Source organism: Pristiophorus japonicus, chromosome 5, assembly GCF_044704955.1.
Source record: "Pristiophorus japonicus isolate sPriJap1 chromosome 5, sPriJap1.hap1, whole genome shotgun sequence".
Lineage (NCBI taxonomy): Eukaryota > Metazoa > Chordata > Chondrichthyes > Pristiophoridae > Pristiophorus > Pristiophorus japonicus.
This window is the reverse complement of record NC_091981.1, coordinates 175,988,842-176,009,662: the sequence shown is the minus strand read 5'-3', so window position 1 is coordinate 176,009,662 and position 20,821 is coordinate 175,988,842. Positions and strand designations below refer to the sequence as shown.

The following is a 20,821-nucleotide window of genomic DNA, read 5'->3' as shown; positions in this document are numbered from 1 at the left end:
GGCGCGATGACGCAGCCTGCTCGACCCCAGTCCGAACGTGATGGATCTGTCGGTCAGGATCTCGGCTTGCATGTCGGCGTGGAGCAAGCGGAGGATGGCGACAAACTTTTGGGGGGCAGCCGAAACAGAGGAGGACACTCCATAGTCCCTCGTGGTTGAGTGTCAACGGCCTTTGTAAGGTCAAAGAAAGCCATGTACAAGTGTCGGTGTTGTTCCCTGCATTTCTCTTGCAGTTGTCACGCCATAAAGAACATGTCTGTTGTACCACATAGTGGACGAAATCCACACTGTGACTCCGGGAGTAGCTCCTCAGCCACAGGGAGAAGACGGTTGAGGAGGATTCTAGCGATGACTTTCCCAGTGGCTGATAACAGGGAGATTCCTCGGTGGTTGCCGCAGTCGGACTTGTCCCCTTTTTTTAAAGATGGTCATGATTACTGCATCTCCGAGATCTCTCGGCATACTCTCCTCCTTCTAGATGAGAGAGATGAGGTCATGCATTTGTGCCAATACAGTGCCTCAGCGGGGATTCCATCGGTTCCCGTTGCCTTGTTGTTCTTGAGCTGGCGGATGGCCTTTTCTACCTTGTGCAGGGCTGGGGTTGTACGGAGGTGGTGGCGGGTAGCATGCCACAGGATGGAGTCGAGGACACTCGAGTCAAAGGCAGAGTCTCGGTTCAGGAGATCTTCGAAAAGCTCCTTCCAGCGGGTCCTGACTGCCTCGGTGTCCTTGATGAGTGTCTCCCCGTTCTTGGCGAGCAGTGGGGTGGGGCCTTAGGTGACCAGCAGAGGTTAACCAGACAGAATATCATGAATGATTTTGATAAGAGTAAATAAGGAGAAACTGTTTCCAGTTGCAGGAGGGTCGGTAAACAGAGGACACAGATTAAAGATAATTGGCAAAAAAAGAGGCGAGATGAGAATTTTTTTTTATAAACGCAGCAAGTTATGATCTAGAATGCACTGCCTGAAAGGGTGGTGGAAGCAGATTCAATAATAACGTTCAAAAGGGAATTAAATAAATATTTGAAGGAGAAAAAATTGCAGGGCTATGGGGAAATGGCAAGGAAATGGAATTAATTGGATAATCATTCAAAGATCTGGCACAGGCACAATGGGCCGGACTAGAGAAACTAGGGCACATTCATACGAGTTGAAAAGATTAAGAGGCTAAAAAAGAGATATGTTTCCCGCACTTCAACTCTCACCCCTTCCCCTCCCTCCCAGAACCACAATAGGGTTCCTGCCTTGTCCTCAGCTTCTACCCACCAGCCTCCACATTCAACAGATCATCCTCTGCCATTTCTGCCACCTCCAGTGTGATGCCACCACTAAACATATCTTCCCCTTTCAGCATTCCAAATGGATCATTTCCTCTGCGATACCCTGGTCCACTCTTTAAATCACCCCCAACACCTCCTCCCCTTCCCACAGCACCTCATCTATTGATTAGGCACTTTACAAGTCCAATCATTTCAGATCATAACCAATATTCCCACTTTTTCTTGGACAGCAGCTGCTGGTAATAGTTCTGCAGTTACCATTTGCAGCTCCTCGACACCCATCATTTGTTTCTTTTCTTGTCCTATTGCCATCCCCTTTTGACTTGCACCATCATTCCTTTTGTCATTTAATCACTCCTGCCTTCCACCCTATCACAGACCTTCCCTTTTGTTCTTTCCTCCCCTCTCCCCCTTTTTCCTGCCTCTGTACTTGCTTAAAACAGCTCTAACTTTTTCCAGTTCTAATGAAAGGTCGTTGACCTGAAACGTTAACTGTTTCTCTCTCCACAGATGCCGCTTGACCTGGAGTATTTCCAGCATTTTCTGGGTTCTTTTCAGATTTCCAGCATCCGCGTATTTTGCTTTTGTTCTAAAAACCCTAATGCACACCAGACATGGTTATAGAAGCAGAATCCATAATAACTTTTAATAGGGAAATGGCAAAATATTTGGAGAAAATTTTGAAAGATCAAGGGTATGGGACTAAGTAAATTGCTCTTTCAGAGAGCTGGCACAAGTACGATGGGCTGAATGGTCTCCGATTGCACAATTACATGATTCTGTGCTACTTATGAATGACACTGGCAGTATTATCTAGGATTCACTGCACTTACTGGATTGAGGTGCATGGCAAGAACTTGGCAATCAAATGTATGGCTGATTGATTTGGTATCTTTGAGAGGAACCAATGAAAAATAAATAAACCAGGCTCAACTTGCATGGGAACTCATGCAGAGTAATACCATTGCAGCTTTATGACCATGGTAAATAGTAGGGTAAAATAACTGGTTAGCTGCCACCCAGTGTCACTTGGGTACCTTGAGAAACAGTCTTAAAGGGATATTGCCCCTATGATCCCTATTGCAAATTTCTAAAACAAATGAGTAACTCAAGGAAAGCTTAATATAAAAATTTACAATTATGCAGCTCCCAGGAAAATTTGTAGATAAACGACCTACAAGTATACTTTGTACTTACAGTCACCTTTCCTCTTCCATCCTTTTTTTCAATTTCCAGTGCTTTTTTGATGACAAATTCTTTCCATTCAGAGGGTTTTAGTTTTTGTCCTTCATACTTGAGAATATCTGGGTAGTGCTTTTCCTGGAAAGAACCACTAGATTACCAAATGTCATCCTACCAACAAACATTAATTTTGATAATTTGGTGCAGTACTAGTCAAGAAAAATGCTTCTTGTTCAAGCAGTTGAGTACTTTGTACTTCTCTTTATACTACCAACATCAAACTTGGGAAGCTTGGACACCCTCTGATTAGCCAAAGTACAGATCAACATCATCTTGCATTTATACAGCGATTTTACCGCAGTAAAAAGGCTCAAGGCGCTTCATTCACTTGAGCGTTATCAGACAAAATTTGACACTGAGCCACATAAGGAGATATTGGGCCAAACAGACCACAAAAATATTTACGAATGTATTTGGTGATCCATGAGCAACAAACGCACTACGAGGCCTCCATTCGCAGTCCAGCATAGGGGCCCACATATTCCAGGAGCTTAGGTGCAGCCTGGGATCACGTGAGCTGGACCAACCAATGAAAATGGCATGTCCCCATTCACAGTTATGGCGAGTTACATTTGTATGGCAATCACTATTTCTATGAATGGGGATACCCCCAAAAACAAACATTTTAAATAAACAAGAAAAAACACTTCACATATTTAAAATTAATTGAAATTGAATTGAATTAATTGTTTTAGACAAAAAAAAATTATTTTGCATTTTTTGAATATGTTTTAATAGGGGTAAGAATAAACTTACTTTAATGGACAGGATTTTTAATATAAAAATTATTGATAACATTTTATTTTTCTATCTTTTACAACTCTTACGCTGGTAAAAGCAGGCTTTACGCCTGCTTTTACCAGGCATAATAGTTTGAAGGACATTCGCTGGGCAGAAGTTGGGCAAATAGCCCAAATCTCCATCCGCGGAGGCCCTTCTCCCAGCACTGCGTTGGAATTCAGGAAACGGCACATCGTATGCGCCCATAGAGACCGTTATCTTTGCTTCGTTAGGTCAGGTGAGGTCACAAAGATAGGTTTTAAGGAGAATCTTAAGGGAGCAGAGGGAAGTGGAGAGGAGGAAAGGTTTCGGGAGTGAATTCCAGAGTGAATTGGGGACTAGGCAGCCGAAGGCATGATCACCAATGGTTGGAGCACTGAAAATCGGGGATGCGCAAGAGGTCAGAATTGGAGGAGCGCAGAGATCTCGAAGGACTGTACGGTTGGAGGAATCTACAGTGATAGGTAGCAGGCGAGGCCATGGTGGGAATTTGAAAACAAAGATGAGAATTTGAAAACTGAGGCGTTGCCGGACCAGTAGTTAATGTAAGTTAGCGAGCAGAGGGGAGGGGTGAACAGGACAGGCAAGTTAGGAAACAAGCAGAGTTTGGGATGATCGGTAATATTGTTTTCTGTGAAATTCTTTGCTGATACCAGATGTATAGCTCCCATCTAATGCAGAGACTTAAACAGGAGGGTCACTGTAAGTGGAAAAGCAGACTATAAGTAGGGATCCCTTAGATCATGAAAGTTTTATTTTAAATAACCAGTTGAGGAAGTACTTTGTATTGAAGCATTTCCAATCCATACAGTAGTGTTCTCCTTTACTACAATACTCCATAATTGCAACAGTTGTAATCACAATGAAGTCCACTAAGTTTTTATTCTTAGGATTCTGTTTATCACTGAATATATACTTACCAGATAATTTGCCATGTGTTTAGTTCCAAGGAGGTGGGGGAGAAACCACGTGAGTTCTGATTTACAGTGGCACAGTTTACAGACAAACTGTGGATTTGTCTTTTGGTCAAAACGATATTCAACCACATAGTCAAGACCTACAGATTTAAGAATAAGCATCAGAAAACAGAAAACATCCTCTATAAACACGACTTCCTTTAACATGAGCAAAGTTTAGCTAAAAGATTCATGCCTTGAAATTGCATTGTGTGAATATTAGTATTTTAATGTTTAATGCTGTTGTATGAAATGTATTTGTTCAATATTTTAAAATAAAAGGTTAACACCTCCATTAAAAGTAGACAAATTAATTTTGTAAAAATGCATTAAGCATTTGTATGCTAATATTTGCATAGTGTAATTTTAAGGAGCAAGCATTTAAGAGACATAACCATAAAAAAGCTGTGTGGCATCAGTTGTATGTATTTTTTTCAATATGGTAGATTTTGTGTTCATGGAAATAGTGTGAAAGTTAGGAACTCGAGACAGAATTACATTAGCCTGTTAGCTGCCAGTAACAATCTGGGTTCTGATGAAGGATACATATCCAAATATCGTAACCTATCTTTTGCTTTACAGCTGTGGACTGACTGACAGGCTATGCATTTTCAGCATTTCCACTGTTTCAGATTTCCAACATTTACTGTTGTTCTTTTTAGTGTACAGATCAAGCCACATTGCTACAGTATCTTCTGCTACATGTTTCCTCCTCCAGATATCCCTCCATAGAGTAAAGTAGCAGTGATGTACTTTTTTTTTCCGCCAAGAGATCAGACTTAAAAGTACAAATTAAGTGTATTTCTTGCAATACTATAAAAGTAAGCAATTTATACAGCAGGCGTTTCATTAAATATTTTCAATGATAATCAATATTTGATTTATTTTTTGTTAATAGATTGGGCACTCAAAGTTGGCTGGGATCTATGCTCCATAAGAAAATAATACTGATGGTGTGATAAATAGTTATATGCAACGAAAAACAAAGTGTTGGGTTTAGTTTGTAACACTTCTAAATTCTGGAACTAGCTGAGAAATAGCAGATTCAAATTTTCCAATAAATTAAAAGTTTGTCAACAAGACACATTGACTAGCATATTTACTGAAATTGAAAAGAGAAATGGGATTTTGTTTTGTTCAACTTTTTTTGTATTTGACTAATTGTGTGTTTTTTCATATAAAACACACCAAGAAACAGTATACTTACAGCTCATACTGTATATATTTGCATTGAAAAACATACCAAGTACAGCCTTGTTTAGCTTCATTTTATTGAGATGATCTTCCACAGTTCTGGTCTCCATAGGAGCTGGACATTCATCTTTAGTAACTCCTTCAACACTGTGAACTAGAATTCAAAATTTGGACATTAATTCGGCTACAATTTAAAAAAAAAATCACAGTAGGGATGACTCTGACATATATTTTAAAAATACATTATGCAATTTCATAAATTCTACCATTTCCAAATCTTAAATATCTTTACTGACATAAAAATACTTTCAGCTTAACCAAGTTCCTTGTTGATTTTCTATCATTACCATGATCACAATTTAGAAAAGATACCATAAAATAAAATTTGATAAATCACTTATAATCCAAGCAGCAATTTAAAAAGCCAAATATTTAAAGATTCCCCAACATCTGTGCTATGTACATAGGCTTTTTTTTTTCCTATTTCACCAATTTTCACCTCTTCCCTGAAGACATCAACTCCTTGCTGGGACATGGTTCCATGGGTGCTGGTTTCCCTCTGGTACCTTGCCCAAGTTGCCATTATTCAAGTGGATTAATCTATAGACATCCTGGCTTTGATTGAAACTTGGCTCACAGGTGGTGATACCTTGCTCCTTACTAAGTAATCCAGAGTCCTGGACTAATGATCAAGAGATGAGAGTTCAAATCCCACCACGGCAGTTGGGGAATTTAAATTCAGTTAATTAAATAAATCTGGAATAAAAAGCTAGTACCAGTAATGGTGACCATTAAATGCTGTTTGACAACGTTGCTGTGAAGCACCTTTGGGACATTTTACTCTCGCCAAGAGTCCACCCCCTTCCCAGGCCACTGTCTCAGGTTGATCCAGACTGTTTAAAACCTCAGTGTCTCAAACAATCCAGAGCTAAGCATTCATTCCCATTTTCCTCTCCATTGCAATGCTGCATCATTATATCCTTCTGTATAAAACATTATTCTGTAGCAGCTTCAGAATGTACATTTGCATATCTATCCCTTTAACAAGGGATTCTAATAAAATTACTCTATTTTCTAAACATGCAACACACTAGACCTATTATATCCATGTGTCCTGCTGTAAATGCTATAAACATTTTAAAGCAGACAGCTATGTAAATCAATATGAAATTCTGAGAAAATCTATATAGGCCTAAACTTCCCAGAGAGATTTCATTTTAAATAGTCCCTACGGATTAGTTAGTGCAAAGAAAAAGATGTTTCTCTGGAACTGTGAACTTTAGGCCTATGGATCAGATGATGAGGAAAAAAGATTATGCAACATTTATGAAAGGGTGATTACACACAATTTTATGTATTTACCCTTACAATAATGTTCCCCATTAACTTTAAATTCCTCTCATTTGCCGTCTCAGGTAGACCACCACATGTAACAGCAAGAGTACGATTTATTTTAAATCTGACCCTGTAAGCAGGATTTGGGGCATATTGTTGCACAAGTACAATCAAAAAAAATGCATTTGCAAATTATTATAAGAGAAACACTAGCTACCTCATTAGGTATCTTACTTTGATATGCAGTATTTAGCATCTTCTCAAAATCTCATGAATTTTATTCTTCTCCCCAAACAAAAGCCCATATAGCTTAATTTGGCTTTCCAGGACAGTTCCCATCATCCTCTTGTTTGTTATTCACAGAATATGATTCCCTATGCAGGCAAGTTCTGGATCTTTTGAGGAGTTATGAAAAAGTTACAGGCGGCTAGTAGCTTTTTTTTATACAGGGACGATAGCACAAACTCTCAACAGTCATGTGACATGGAAGAGAATGCAATAAAAAACAGGGTACGGGAACATACGGATTGACATTTACTGTCTGTAAAAAAAAAAAAGCCGATACAATGACCTTAACTGTATCCATTAAAATAATGTGCAAACAGTGGGACTGTCCTAAACTAGTGCTGTTACATGAAGACTCAAACTATAATCAAAAATGGTCAATTCAGTTCAATGAAAATTGTTCCTTGCGATTACATCTTGCTAACTTGTGACTTATCTACAAACATACCCTTGTATGTTAAACTGACTCTGAAAGTTAAGTTTATAAATATTGATTTGCTGTTTATATTTGGACATTACCATTTCTGCATTTATATCACTGACATCTATTATGATTTTTCAAATAAGGAAAATGGAAACTGAAAAGATTCAAGCCACTAGAGTATTGCGAGATTAGTTATAAAGTGTTTGCCTCCACCAGATTAGCAGGGCAACTTCAATAGATTTTTTTCAAATTAAAGTGATGCATAATTCAATTTCTTCATCTCTAAACTTTAATACGATTGTAACAAATTTAGCACAAAAACTAACCCAATTCCTCACCAGAGTTTTAACAGTTGTGGCAAGTTATGACCTTCATTTCTTATCTTCCAAAATTTCTATTTTCTGATGCCTTTTTTCTTTAAAAAAATGTAAGCTGGTGTGGTAAATTTCTAATTATGTCCAACAGTTCCAATTTTAAACACTGGACAAAGTAGGTAAAACTGTTATTTTTCAGAGTGTAATTTTTTACAAATTGCAAAAATCTTTAGCAGCCAAAATTAAATATTTATAGTACTCAAGTAAGTTAAAATTATGAGTAAAATATTGCCCCAGAAAGAAACCAGACAAAAGGTGGTTGGGGCTGGGTGCAAAGCACAAAAGAAAATTCTTTACAAACATTAATGGAACACTTGGTAATATTTTTGGGTGTTTAAGCCAGCATTGAGTTTTGTAAAGATTCGGACACGAGGCCTTCGTTGGGTCTCACATTAGTGCAAAGATCCATTTGTTAATGTTATTTTTGCTAGATGTTGGATATGCGCAGAGATCGGTCACCATGCTTAGGAGTTTCCAAACCAAACTGAGAAATTCATATAAGTAGAAATTCCGCTCGCCTGATAGGAAGTACGACTCTCTCCAAATGGACACACACCTACCTGAGGAAGGGGACTTAGGGTTGGGTAGAACCAAGCTTAGGGTCTCCCAAGTGTACATAGGGTACTGCTCATATGACCAAAATAACTAAAACTGCACAGCTTAGACCAGCACAAAAAACTGGAAAGCTTTCTGCTGATTGTCCAACTTGGATAATGCCCAACCTACAAGGGCACTGGCTTGCAACATTATATGGAAATGAATGGGAAGAGTCACAGCCCCCACATTTACTCTTCCAAGTCTCCTAAATGAGCCAGGCTTGATGGTAGATCGGGGATCGACTGGGTTCCAATCTCCCAACACCAGGCATATCATCCTGAACCATTTCAACCTCAAATAGATCACGTTTACCTCCTCCTCTCCCGTCCCTCATTAGGTGGTCATTAATCTACTGACAAGCAAGGGTTTGAAGCCTTCTTAAGATGGACAGCAGGTACCAGGAACTCCTGAGTAACATACTGAGCAGCACAATTCACCATAAGTTGTACGAGTTCATTTCTACCTCTTCAGGCACAATACCTCATCAAACCAATTAATTAAGGTATTGGAAACTGTGCCCAGAAAGAATAAAGATGGTGTCAGATGATGATGTTTATGCTTGCAAAATGTTTTGCTGCAGAAGTTGAATAGAAGTGATCATCTTTTATTATACAGCACCAACTTACTCCTTCACACTGATCTTGAGAGAATGCTGTGGATGCAGTAGCAGTGATAACAGCTTAGACAGTTCTAAGCTATACCAAACACGACACTGCATCCAAAGCACCTCAGGACAACAATGCACGAAAAGGGACGAACACCAGGAATTCAGCTTCAGTGAAACCTAGACCATCTGAACTGATATTTTAGGTTTCTTGATTATTCAGTTCACCACCTTTCTGAACATCAGAAACCCAAATAAGTTTAGTTTTAACCACATGAAGCCAAAGACCAAGTGTTGACCCTTATGTCTTCATTTAAAGATCTACTTCTTCAGCTCCGGTGCCAGTGAAGTTCCTTTATCTAAGACGATTGAAGAATAAAACAAGAAGAACTGGACCATCAAAACCGAAGCTCCAAACAGAGGGCATGTGTGACTGATATATTGGTGTTTGCTTGATTACTTTTGGTGCATCAGATTGCATAATGTGTGAGAGAGTAAATGAGATATTCTGGGTTTTGTTTCAGGACTTAGTGAGAAATGTTGTCAGGCGTGTCACCTGCAGCCACCAGGACCCTAAACAATCACCCTTTACCATCACCCCACCACTCCCAAGGAGGCTAGTGATCAGAAGAGCTCCATCATGAAAATATCCATGATGCTTGGTATCAGACTCTACTTTTTATGCTGCAATAGGGGTTCCGTTCAGAAATAATACATCATGTTCTGTTAACCTGTACTGTCAGAATTAAACCATGGCCTATATATAAAATAACTTGTATTTTGTAATGCTATCACACTTCTTAATTTTGAAGCCAGCAATAACATTTCAGCACTGTAATATTAATTACAGCTATACTGTTAAACAATTGAATGGTATTGTTTAGATATATCTTAGTAAATGAAACAATATTGAGCATTTTGTAAACTCAATTATTTCACATAACAGTTCTCATCAGTTTTATGGAAATGATGCCAGGACAATTATTAATTTACTTTTGAGGACCCAAATTAAATAATTGAAAAGCTGCCCACAAAAATAAATCTCAGTTGAGAAATGTTTAAAAATTGGCATTTATTTTTTTTATAAATGCAAGTCAATATTACCTTTTCTAGGCACTTTCCTAAAATATTCACATTAACTACCTGAATAAAGACAACACTAGTCATTTTTTTCTCTTACTGTACCAAAGCATAGGTAGGGATCATTACAGTGCGACCTAAAGGCACACCGATACTGAACCTTCAGCAGGCAACTGCCAACGTTTAAATACATTACTGGTGAAAGATTACAATTTATTTTTTCTAGAAAGTGATACACCAGATTTAGCTTGTTATTTTTGCATAATTGTAATGTAAATTCTCCTAAGTGACTGATCACATTTTACCCATGGAATTTTTTTGTTAGTGAAAATTTAAAATAGCCCATGTTAAACAGAATTCTTCTTCCTCAGAAATACATCTACAATCTGTAAAACCTCCATTAGGTGGCTTTGCTCAGCTATCTGATATTGATGCTGGAATGCAACACCACTTCCGGCAAGAGAGCAAAGGAGTGTTAAACAAGCTTTCATAGAGCAAGATAACAGGCTTGATTAGCGAGTGATGATAGAACCTTTTCACTTACATCTTCAATACCACTCGTTTGTTTTCTCTCACTTACAAGAGCATTGAACCTCAGCACCATTACTGAAGTAGGAGTCGCAGCAATACATCAGCAAGCTAGGCAGAATTGGGCATACTTGTAGTTTATGTTCAAAAAAATTCTATTTCATCGTGCAAGTAATCCAACCTCTCCAAATGCCTATTAATACTATCTGTGGCAAGGTCTCCCAATGTATTGATAGGTAAAGGTTTTGCCCAGATCACAAATTTGATTCCGAGTCTGTGGTAATTCGTTCATCTCAACCACAGCACTTCAATTGGCCATGGGTAAGGAAGAAAATAAATCAGAAAGTAGCCAAAATTCCTACTCCAAATGAGTTCATGCATCTGTGCTGAACACGTGGTGTGTGGACGTTGGGCAAGGACAGTATTGGACTTGGCTGTGATACTATTTTGTAGAATAGTCTGCCAACATGGTCTATGCTCACACATGAAGTATGGATACTTGAATGAAGCAACAGAAGGCTGATGGCACCAGCTATATCCCAGCAGTAGTCAGTCTCTCTGGGAGAGAATAGAAGAAAGGGAAAAACACATTGGGAAGACTATCTGGACATATGGTCTAACATCAATATGCTTTTTCTGTGCTTTATATCATATCCCACTATGTACCCTTACTGAAAGGATGGGCAAGAGGATATCTTCAATGAATAACCACCCTTGTCGTCACTCAGCAACGGTGAAGTGCAACTTAAAATTGAGACTTGCTAGAAAAGTTGTGTTGTTGGAGGCAATGGGCCAATAAGAGTGAAGAATAGTATAGCGTTCCATTTAGTTTAGTAGTTCTCAAAGATTGGCCATGCCATAATTTTTTGGAAATTAAATTTGTTGCGTTCTTTCAGGCACATGCAACAAAATCAGATGTCCTAATTACTGCATTTTTCATTATTGTCAACCACCTTATGAAAGGCATTCTTAGAACTATTAAAACAAAAATTTATAGATGTTCATTAATTTTAATAAACACCAACAGTTAAAATTAAACCTCAAAACATCATGAAGATTTTACATGTGTAATATCTGTAGAGATGGGAACAGGATCCACAGGGAATCCTGCAATACTTACCATTCCATTTTAAGGCTGCTTCAATCTGCCATAATGATGTTTGGAGAGAATCAACCAGGAAAGGGAACAGAAAATGTTAGCGAGATTGTTTCTGTTGGGACATAAAACTGAAACATTTCATTAAAATGCGCCTTTTGCAAATTTTGCTCTGAAGGCCACCATTTCATTGCTTGCTTAAATTAAGGAAACCTTGTGGCTGCTCTGCAAAAATGTAAGAATACAAATAGGGGTCAAACAATAACACACAGCCGATTGCATAAAGCAAGTGGATATGGAGACTCTGTGCATGGAAGGCTGGTGGTTACAGCTACAAACTGATGAACCCATGCTCTGCAATGTTTCTACAATAACTAGACAAGCCTCCATACTGTTCTGTGGAAGTGAAAAATTTGGATCAGTTACTTAGAAAGCATCCAATTAAAAAGTTGGTATCAACCCCTGGCAAACTTTGGAATTGTCTGACCCGCGCAGAAAATAAAAAACCCCATCATTTCAGAAGAAAGGTCTCCTATTTTAGAACATCACTTTAGTAAAATTTCACCCAGTACTACTTGAAATTATTGAATGATTCTACAGATTTCAGAGATTATTTTATGATAAATTGTTGACTACTTGATTATAAGATTCCTTCTTTACAACATTCTGGTTTAAAGATTCTAGTGCTTTCCATGATTCAATCATAAAGGGAACAAAGTTAAGACTTATTTCATTAAGGTTTTCATGGCAATCTCAGTTTATTTTAGTGCATAGTATTAAAAAAATAATGTACATTACCTATACATTTGTTTGCAGTTACATAACCTTGACTTCCACAAGAATAAATCTTACAAAAAAAACTTAACATTTCTGCCAGGATAATCACATAGTATACGTAGTGCGTCCATCATTGAAAAGTAGATTAAGTTGGCAGAATTTAATTTCACTTTCTTGAATGTTGTCAATTAGAATCTTACAGCCACCAAATGTAATTTGTGCAGGTTCCACCAAGTTACCATTATAATGATATTCCACAGCCAGCACAAATATTTATCCCACTGATAAAACCTGGTTTGTCTCTTGCTAAGCTAGCGGTCAATGTCTTATAATCGAAGGACACCACACAGTATGTGCTTCTGGAGTGTAGGCATTTACTATATGTTATAGTGATGATTAGTTAGAATCATCTTCTACTATGTGGATTTCACTATAAAAAAGGGCAAGATAAAAATCAAAAATTAAATCCCACATTTTTAGGGAGCTAATTAAGCTTTTACCAAGGCTAAACATCATTTAGTATTGTTAATGAATTTTGCAATTTTTTTGTTGTTGAATACTCTCAACTTTCTGTGTAGGGAGAAGACAGTTTTTTTTTTAAAGGAGGTCACTAATAAGGTAGATAAGGGATTGTCAATGGATGTTAGCTATACGGATTGCCAGTAGGCATTCAATAAGATTCCATACAAGAGGTTATAAGCAAAAATGGAATTGGAGTTAGCCTTTTGACTTGGGTTGGAAATTGGCTGGGAGGTAGGAGACAGAGGGTAGGTACTCTGATTGGCAGGATATGACAAGTGCTGTTCCCCAGGGGTTTGTTCTGGGGTCTCAACCTTTCACTCTATTTATTAATGACTTGGATGAAGGAATAGAGTTGTATAGTCAAGTTTGCAGATGACACTAAGTTCGGAGGGACAATAAGTACTGCAAAGAGAGACAGACAGATTAAATGAGGGGACAAAAGTATGGCAAATGGAGTTCAATGTGGGCAAGAGTGAGGTGATCCACTTTGAGGGAATTGAGTGTAATATCTCCAAGTTTGCAAATGACACTAAGCTGGGAGGCGGTGTGAGCTGTGAGGAGTATGCTAAAAGGCTGCAGGGTGACTTGTACAGGTTAGGTGAGTGGGCAAACACATGGCAGATGCAGTATAATGTGGATAAATGTGAGGTTATCCACTTTGGTGGCAAAAACACGAAGGCAGATTATCTAAATGGCGGCAGATTAGGAAAAGGGGAGGTGCAACGAGACCTGGTACATCAGTCATTCAAAGTTGGCATGCAGGTACAGCAGGTGGCAAATGGTATGTTGGCCTTCGTAGCTAGGGGTTTTGAGTATAGGAGCAGGGAGGTCTTACTGCAGTTGTACAGGGCCTTGGTGATAGTGTGTTCAGTTTTGGTCTCCTAATCTGAGGAAGGATGTTCTTGCTATTGAGAGAGTGCAGCGAAGGTTCAGCGAAGGTTCACCAGACTGATTCCCGGAATGGCAGGACTGACACATGAGGAGAGACTGGATCAACTGGGCCTGTATTCACTGGAGTTTAGAAGGATGAGAGGGGATCTCATAGAAACATAAAATTCTGACGGGACTGGACAGGTTAGATGCAGGAAGAATGTTCCCGATGTTGGGGAAATCCAGAACCAGGGGACATAGTCTAAGGATAAGGAGTAAGCCATTTAGGACTGAGATGAGGAGAAACTTCTTCACTCAGAGAGTGACGAACCTGTGGAATTCCCTACCGCAGAGAGTTGTTGATGCCAGTTCATTGGATATATTTAAGAGGGAGTTAGATATGGCCCTTACGGCTAAAGGGATCAAGGGGTTTGAAGAGAAAGCAGGAAAGGGGTACTGAGGTGAATGATCAGCCATGATCTTATTGAATGATGGTGCAGGCTCGAAGGGCCGAATGGCCTACTCCTGCACCTATTTTCTATGTCTCTATGTACCCAAGAAAGATAAATCAGACTATTTTCTAAATGGTGAGAAACCAGGAACTAAAAGGAGCAGATATTTTGGGAGTCCAAGTACATAAATTATTAAAAGCCAATACAGATACAAAAAGTAATCAAAAAGGCAAATGGAACGTTGGACTTTATCTCAAGGAAACTGGAATACAAAAGTAAGGAAGTAATGCTTTAGACTTTGGTCACACCATCTGGAGTATTGCACTCAGTTTTAGGCACCGCACCTCAGGAAAGATATATTGTCCTTGGAGGGGGTGCAGCACAGATTCATCAGAATGATACCAGTGCTGAGAGAGCTAAATTATGGTCAAGTTGTATAAATTTGGCTTCTAGTAAAGAAGATTGAGGGATAATCTGATAGAAGGATTTGGTCGAGTAGATACAGATAAACTATTTCCTCTGGTGGGAGAATCAAGGATAAGGGGACATAATCTTAAAATGAGAGAGCTAGGCCATTCAGGAATGAAATCAGGAAACACTTTTTCTACACAAGTGTAGAAGAAAATTGAATCTCTTCCAAACGGCTGAGAGCTGGGATAATTGGAGCTTTCAAGAATGAGATAGATAGAATTTTGTTAGGCAAGGGTATCAAAGGATATGCAGCAACGGTGGGGAAATGGAATCAAAGGGCAGATCAGCCATGATCTAACTGAATAGCAGAATAGGCTCGAGGGGTTGGATGATCTATTCCTGTTCCTAATGTTCCATGGCAGGAATTAGTTTTCCAGAATTTGCACAAATGTAAAGGTGACAAAGGTAAAGGGCTGAATGGCCTGCTCCTGCACCTATTTTCTATGTTTCTATGTTTCTAAACACAGATCAGTCAATATATGAGGCAGGGCTTACTGAGTTTCTTTAATATTTAACCATATCTCATTCAGCAGCTTATGATTCACATTGTTTTTAAATGATAATTCACTGTTGGATAATTTAGGGTTAGAAAGGGTTAGCATACTAAATCTCAAATTAACCCTCCCACATCAGTTTCAACTTCACATGCTCAAAAATATTACTTTTGGTATGCCACAAGATGGGGATATTTTCCTCAGGTACTTGTCCTGAATAGGTCCACAAAGTGAGTTAAACTAGATGGATTCATACTGCATTAAACTATAGAGGTGTTGCTGAGTGCATACAATACAATCTACTTTCTGAAGGGCAATTCACAGAAAAAGCATTGCCACCAAGATATGGATTGCAATTTATTTCATTGACTAGATTTTGTTTTCATATTCAATTTAACAGCATGGTGAATTTTTTACTTTGAGAACACTGTAACCTTCAGAGGGAAAAACCATCAATCTTTTTGTTCCTTAAAATCATTGCACTGCACTGCCTGAGCAGAGCCTGGTCTCCAATCGTCTTGGGTCCCCTTGCTATTGGACTATGACCTTGTTCTGTCAAGCCACTGTTGTAGCTGGTGTGCAACGGCCATCCCATGATAAAATAATTCACGCACAGGCACCTCCCACCCTTTAAAATGACCTGAGAACTCATCTTAGTGTGGAAGCAAATCATCCTCGACTTCGAGGGACTGCCTAAGACTGCACTGCAAATTAAGGTCAAAGTTCAAAAGTTGAATTCAAAGAAGTGTCCTGTCTGCAAGAGGGGTTTAGGGCTCTATAGGCTACAATCAATTTGAAGAGAAAGATAAGCTCATGTTCACAGTTGTTTTAGAATAAAAGTGGAGTTAAATCTATTACTTTAAAATTGGTTTTAAAATAAAACTCATACAACTCCTTGCGCCGTGGATTTGATGCTGGTGTGAAACTGGTTTAAACCTTTAAAAAGCACAGTACAAGTACAACATCTGAAATCTGGAATCCTTGGGACTGAATCCGTTCCGGTTTTGGGGTTTTTCCAGATTTCAGACAAGAAAATCAAGAGTCTGAAATCCAGAATCCTCGACTGAAATTGTGCCGGATTTTGAGAGGCACGGTCTGAAATCTGGCACGGATTCGGACAAGAATTCCGGATTTCAGACTTGATTTTCTTGTCTGAAATCCGGAATCGTCGACCGAATCCATGCCGGATTTTGGGTTTTGCCTCAAAAGTGTCCGGTTTTCAGAGTTCCGGATTCGGGACGTTGCACCTGTAATAGTTTTCTGCAGCAACAACAAATTTTGCATATAAAAGCACTGGTAATTACCAATGCAACTATTAAAAATTTGTGCGCGAACTTGTAAGCCCCAATACATTGATTTTCCACAGGAAAACTTCAGTCATTGCTGTCAAGATGTATGACATTCAGCATTTTAACAGTCTTGCACAATATTTTTTTCAGCCTCATTGAGATTATAGATGCAAAAAAATTCAGCTCAGCAAAATATTTTTTTTGCTCAGCAACCCAGGTCACCTCCTCATATGGTTATTAATAATTAGGGTTGCTGAGAGATAGCTAATGCACATCGAGGTAAATCCAGCCTTGTATTCAGTGAAGATGCTCCTCTTCTTTTCTCTCTGCCTACAAGTCCATAACATCCTCCTCTGTTGGAAAGGCTGGACGGTCTACCCATGAAGATCTTCAGATGCTTGTATCACTGCTCCTTGATCAACCGACTAAAAGGCATATCAAGGATGCAGGCAGATAGCTCTCAGCAGGTTCTCACTCCTTCTGCTGACAATTCAACGAAGATTGGCAAATCTGCTGAGTATGGGAAGGCTGAGTGTGAATGTCTGTCAAGAATGGAATTTAAATTTGGGTGTCCTTTCTGCTTTTTGGAAATCTCGGTGCAATTCCTTCAAACCTCTAAATTTAACAAGTAAAATAGATGGTATGGCTACCAGTCCAGACTTCAATGACATGACCATTTTTCATGGTCAAATCAAATCCACCAGAAGATATTTTGGTCACCCATGTAGAACACTTTACAAAGCTGTCATTTATTCTGAGTTAGAGAATGCAGAATAAAAGGAATGATTTACAATCATCTAAACCTGAAGGTTAGATTAGTCTTGAAACATACTCCCAAGAAATACATTGTGGAATGTAATAATTCAATAAAATGTAAACATTTTGTGCAAATTAGCAAAAACAATTCCAGTGTTTGAATGCAGTGCGGAGTGATATTCACTCGGTGACTGCTTTGGTAGATTACTGAGAAATAAAAATTGTGATCGAGAAAGTAATACAACCCTGTTCAAAGCAGTTCGTTTGCATCTTTTGTGGAGTCACAGGTTGCTTTAAGTTAAACAGCCAATGGTAATTACAACACCAATTTAAAAACGTATTATTGACAGCCAAAATTGTGGCAAAGTTTTAGCCCCATCAGGGTAATTTAACTGCAAGCAATCTGAAATTATAATAATACCATGACTCATTTGATTTAACAGATGAATATAGGTTCTATTGAATTCTATGAGATTTGTGTTTTGCTGTAACGAGTCATAAAAAAGGTGCACTAACTCTACCACAGGCACACACATGCTTACAACATCTGTAATAAAATGCTCCCAACATTTTGTTACATTACTGTTGTAGGCAATGAAAACAATCTCATCTGCATCAAAATAAATCTCAGTAAAGTGTGTTGCCGTTATTCTCACAGTTTAAATCAGCTAGTGGGATTTATTTGAGATTTGAAAGTGCACCTTCTGAAGGGCAGTTTCGGATGGGCAATAACCTTCTGAAGGGCAGTTACGGCTGACCTTACCAGCGATGCCCACATCTCATGAACAAATTTTTTTTAAAGTATATCCTTTAACGCCATACAGGTGCAAGTCATTAATCAAGTAATTCTATAAAATGGGAAGAGTAAATTCTCAAACCTGGGATAACACTTCCAAGTGTTCAATGTTTTATTCTGAAACTAGCAGAGACCCGCAAAACACTCAAGGTTAAATTAGTATCTTTATTGCAACAGTACTTGTTTAGACTATCATCTTAGTCTATAGAATCCGTTGATGTTCTCCCCCCCCTCTTTCTCTCTCTCCCCACACCCTCTCTCTCGCCATGCGCTCCTCTCGGCTCCACAACAACGCCCGTGGAGGCCCCGCCCTCGCGCCCATTGGCCCTGCCACATCCACTGACGCCTCCTCATTGGAGCAGACCTAGCATCGTGCCATCGCTCCCCGCCCTGATTGGTTACGAGGCCGGGTGGGCCCTGATCACCCACTGGTCGGTGCAACTGTCACTCAGACCGGATCACGTGCTCCCAGCCACACCCCCGCACAGACAAAAACTAACTATTATAGAAGATAAAAACACTCTTCCCAACTTCAATGCACATCCTAGCCCAAAATAATAATTTTCAAAAGCTATTTTGTTGATTGAGTTGCTAAGCAACTGATCATGCAAATCTCTAATGTCACAAAGGCTAGAGATTCTTTTTGCACAGGCTGTAAGCTCACATCCAAGTCTGTGTTTGGGATATCAAGCAGGAGCAGCCACCACTTAAAAATGACAAATTATTTAGTTTCTTCTGGATGTTAATTTTAGTCAAATAGTTTTGTACCAGATTTTTTTTAAACAGACATTTCTCACAGTAGTATGTAGAGTAGTTCTCAAAGCACTTGCAGCACTAAGCTTCATAGTCTCAGAAAATTATTTTTTTTTTAAACTAGGTCCTAAGAATTCCTAGAGTAACAGTGCACAACAAATCTACAAAAACCAACTAGAGGAATATGTTCAGAATGAATTCAGTTAATCCACTTAAACTATCAATAAAAACTAGCAAAATGCAAGAACCATTTAATTTAGAGAAATATATAGTACAACAGGTAAGTTTTGCATGCCAAATACAATGAAACCTCAATTATGCCCCATAAATTGAGGGAAACCTATTGCAAGATAACAGAAACTAGCAGACAACAGAGTCCTGAGCATTCCTATTTTACTAAAGGTTGTTCCATCAAATGCTGATGTCTCTAACTGGTCAGCCCCATTGGTTGCTGTCATAATCGGAAACGTTTGCTTTCTGTTCATACAAGTCATTAAAAATACTCCAGCGTTGTACATTTTCTTTAGAATAAATGAAGATCCTCAAAATAAGGTTGACTAAATGGTTGCAATCTAATAACCCAGAATGGGACATTTGCTATCAATGGATTTATTTATTTTTTATTTTAATGTAAGATTGTCTTCTCTACCTGAATGAGAGGTTCTATTATTTTAACAGATTTACTGGCAGCTCTAACTCCCACTGGTCCTCTAACCCACCCTGACTTTAGCTGCTCTCCCAACATCAATTCCCATGAACATTTTTACAAATAATCAAGAAAGCAGATAATGACTATGTAGATAATCAAGGTTCCACAGCATTTGAAAGTGTGTAACATTACTGATACAACACTCTAATTTCTAAGAGCATATTTACTGTTGAAATTTAGGAATAAAGTTATCAGCATACTTTAAGAGAGGAAAGTGTTCAATTCAGGTGTCACTGAAACTGTTCTTACCTTTTTATGTTTAAAGCCAAGGAAATGCATCTGGAGATTCAGAGCAGATGTGCAAACTACTTTGCAAATCTAGAATAGAAATATTTAAAAAAATATCAAATGATAAAATAAAAATATAGAAGTAAAATATTTAGGCATGAAACATTTCACTAGAAATTATACAACAAGCTTCTATAAGTGAAGTAGGTCAACTATTAGCATATTTGGGATTTTTAAAAATCAAATATTACTCGCATCTCCAATGTGAATAATAGGATGTTCAAGAGAAAAGGTCAGTGTTAAAAAAAAACTGTTTAGCTAAAGGGACAAAAGTACTAAACATATAATGTTATTTTAAACGGAGTGACTGGTGCCAACAACCAAAAGCTGTGCGTACTGCGCAGTCCAACAACTGGAAGCATTATGTTTCTGCTATTTTAAAAACGAGCACGCTAACGAGCCGGCTCCCTTCCCAGCTTTTTCTCACGAGCCCGCGCTCTTCCCAGCTTTTAAAAAAAATAAATGATCCCACTCCCTTCGCGGCTTTAAAAAAAAATTTCACCAGCCCGCTTCCATGACAGAACGGAAGCACTCATGCACAGAACACTTCCAATTCATTGGCAGCCGTCATGTCCTATTTTAAATGAAAATAAACTGAAAGCTAAACCAGGAAGAAAAAAGTGGGTAACAAAAACAAAACAGCACCGACTCATTCTGGTTTAATTCCACTGGGGCAGCAGGGTTACCTCAACCAAGTGGTTAGATACGGGATGTCAGCACTCACTTAGAGCAAATCATTTAAAAAAAATTAAGTTTATAGGTGTTGAGGTTTATTTTAAGACAGAGGCTAAAGGGATGTTTTACCATGATTGTATGTATGGGACAGGCTCAATGGGCCAGCTGGTCTTTTCCTGGCCTCCATTTTGT

The 20,821-nt window shown here is 38.6% G+C and overlaps 1 protein-coding gene across 2 annotated transcripts in view; it reads right to left on the bottom strand.

Moving 5' to 3' along the window:
• Positions 1-20,821, bottom strand: part of LOC139264517 (uncharacterized) — a 122,027-nt gene that overhangs the window by 80,842 nt on the left and 20,364 nt on the right. For both annotated transcript variants that reach the window (XM_070881102.1, XM_070881103.1), the window contains exons 3-7: positions 19,916-19,984; positions 11,802-11,826; positions 5,504-5,608; positions 4,225-4,361; positions 2,480-2,602 (exon numbers count right to left, since the gene is read on the bottom strand). In XM_070881102.1, the coding sequence (XP_070737203.1) occupies positions 2,480-2,602; positions 4,225-4,361; positions 5,504-5,608; positions 11,802-11,826; positions 19,916-19,984 (459 nt within the window). The remainder of the gene's footprint in view (positions 1-2,479; positions 2,603-4,224; positions 4,362-5,503; positions 5,609-11,801; positions 11,827-19,915; positions 19,985-20,821) is intronic.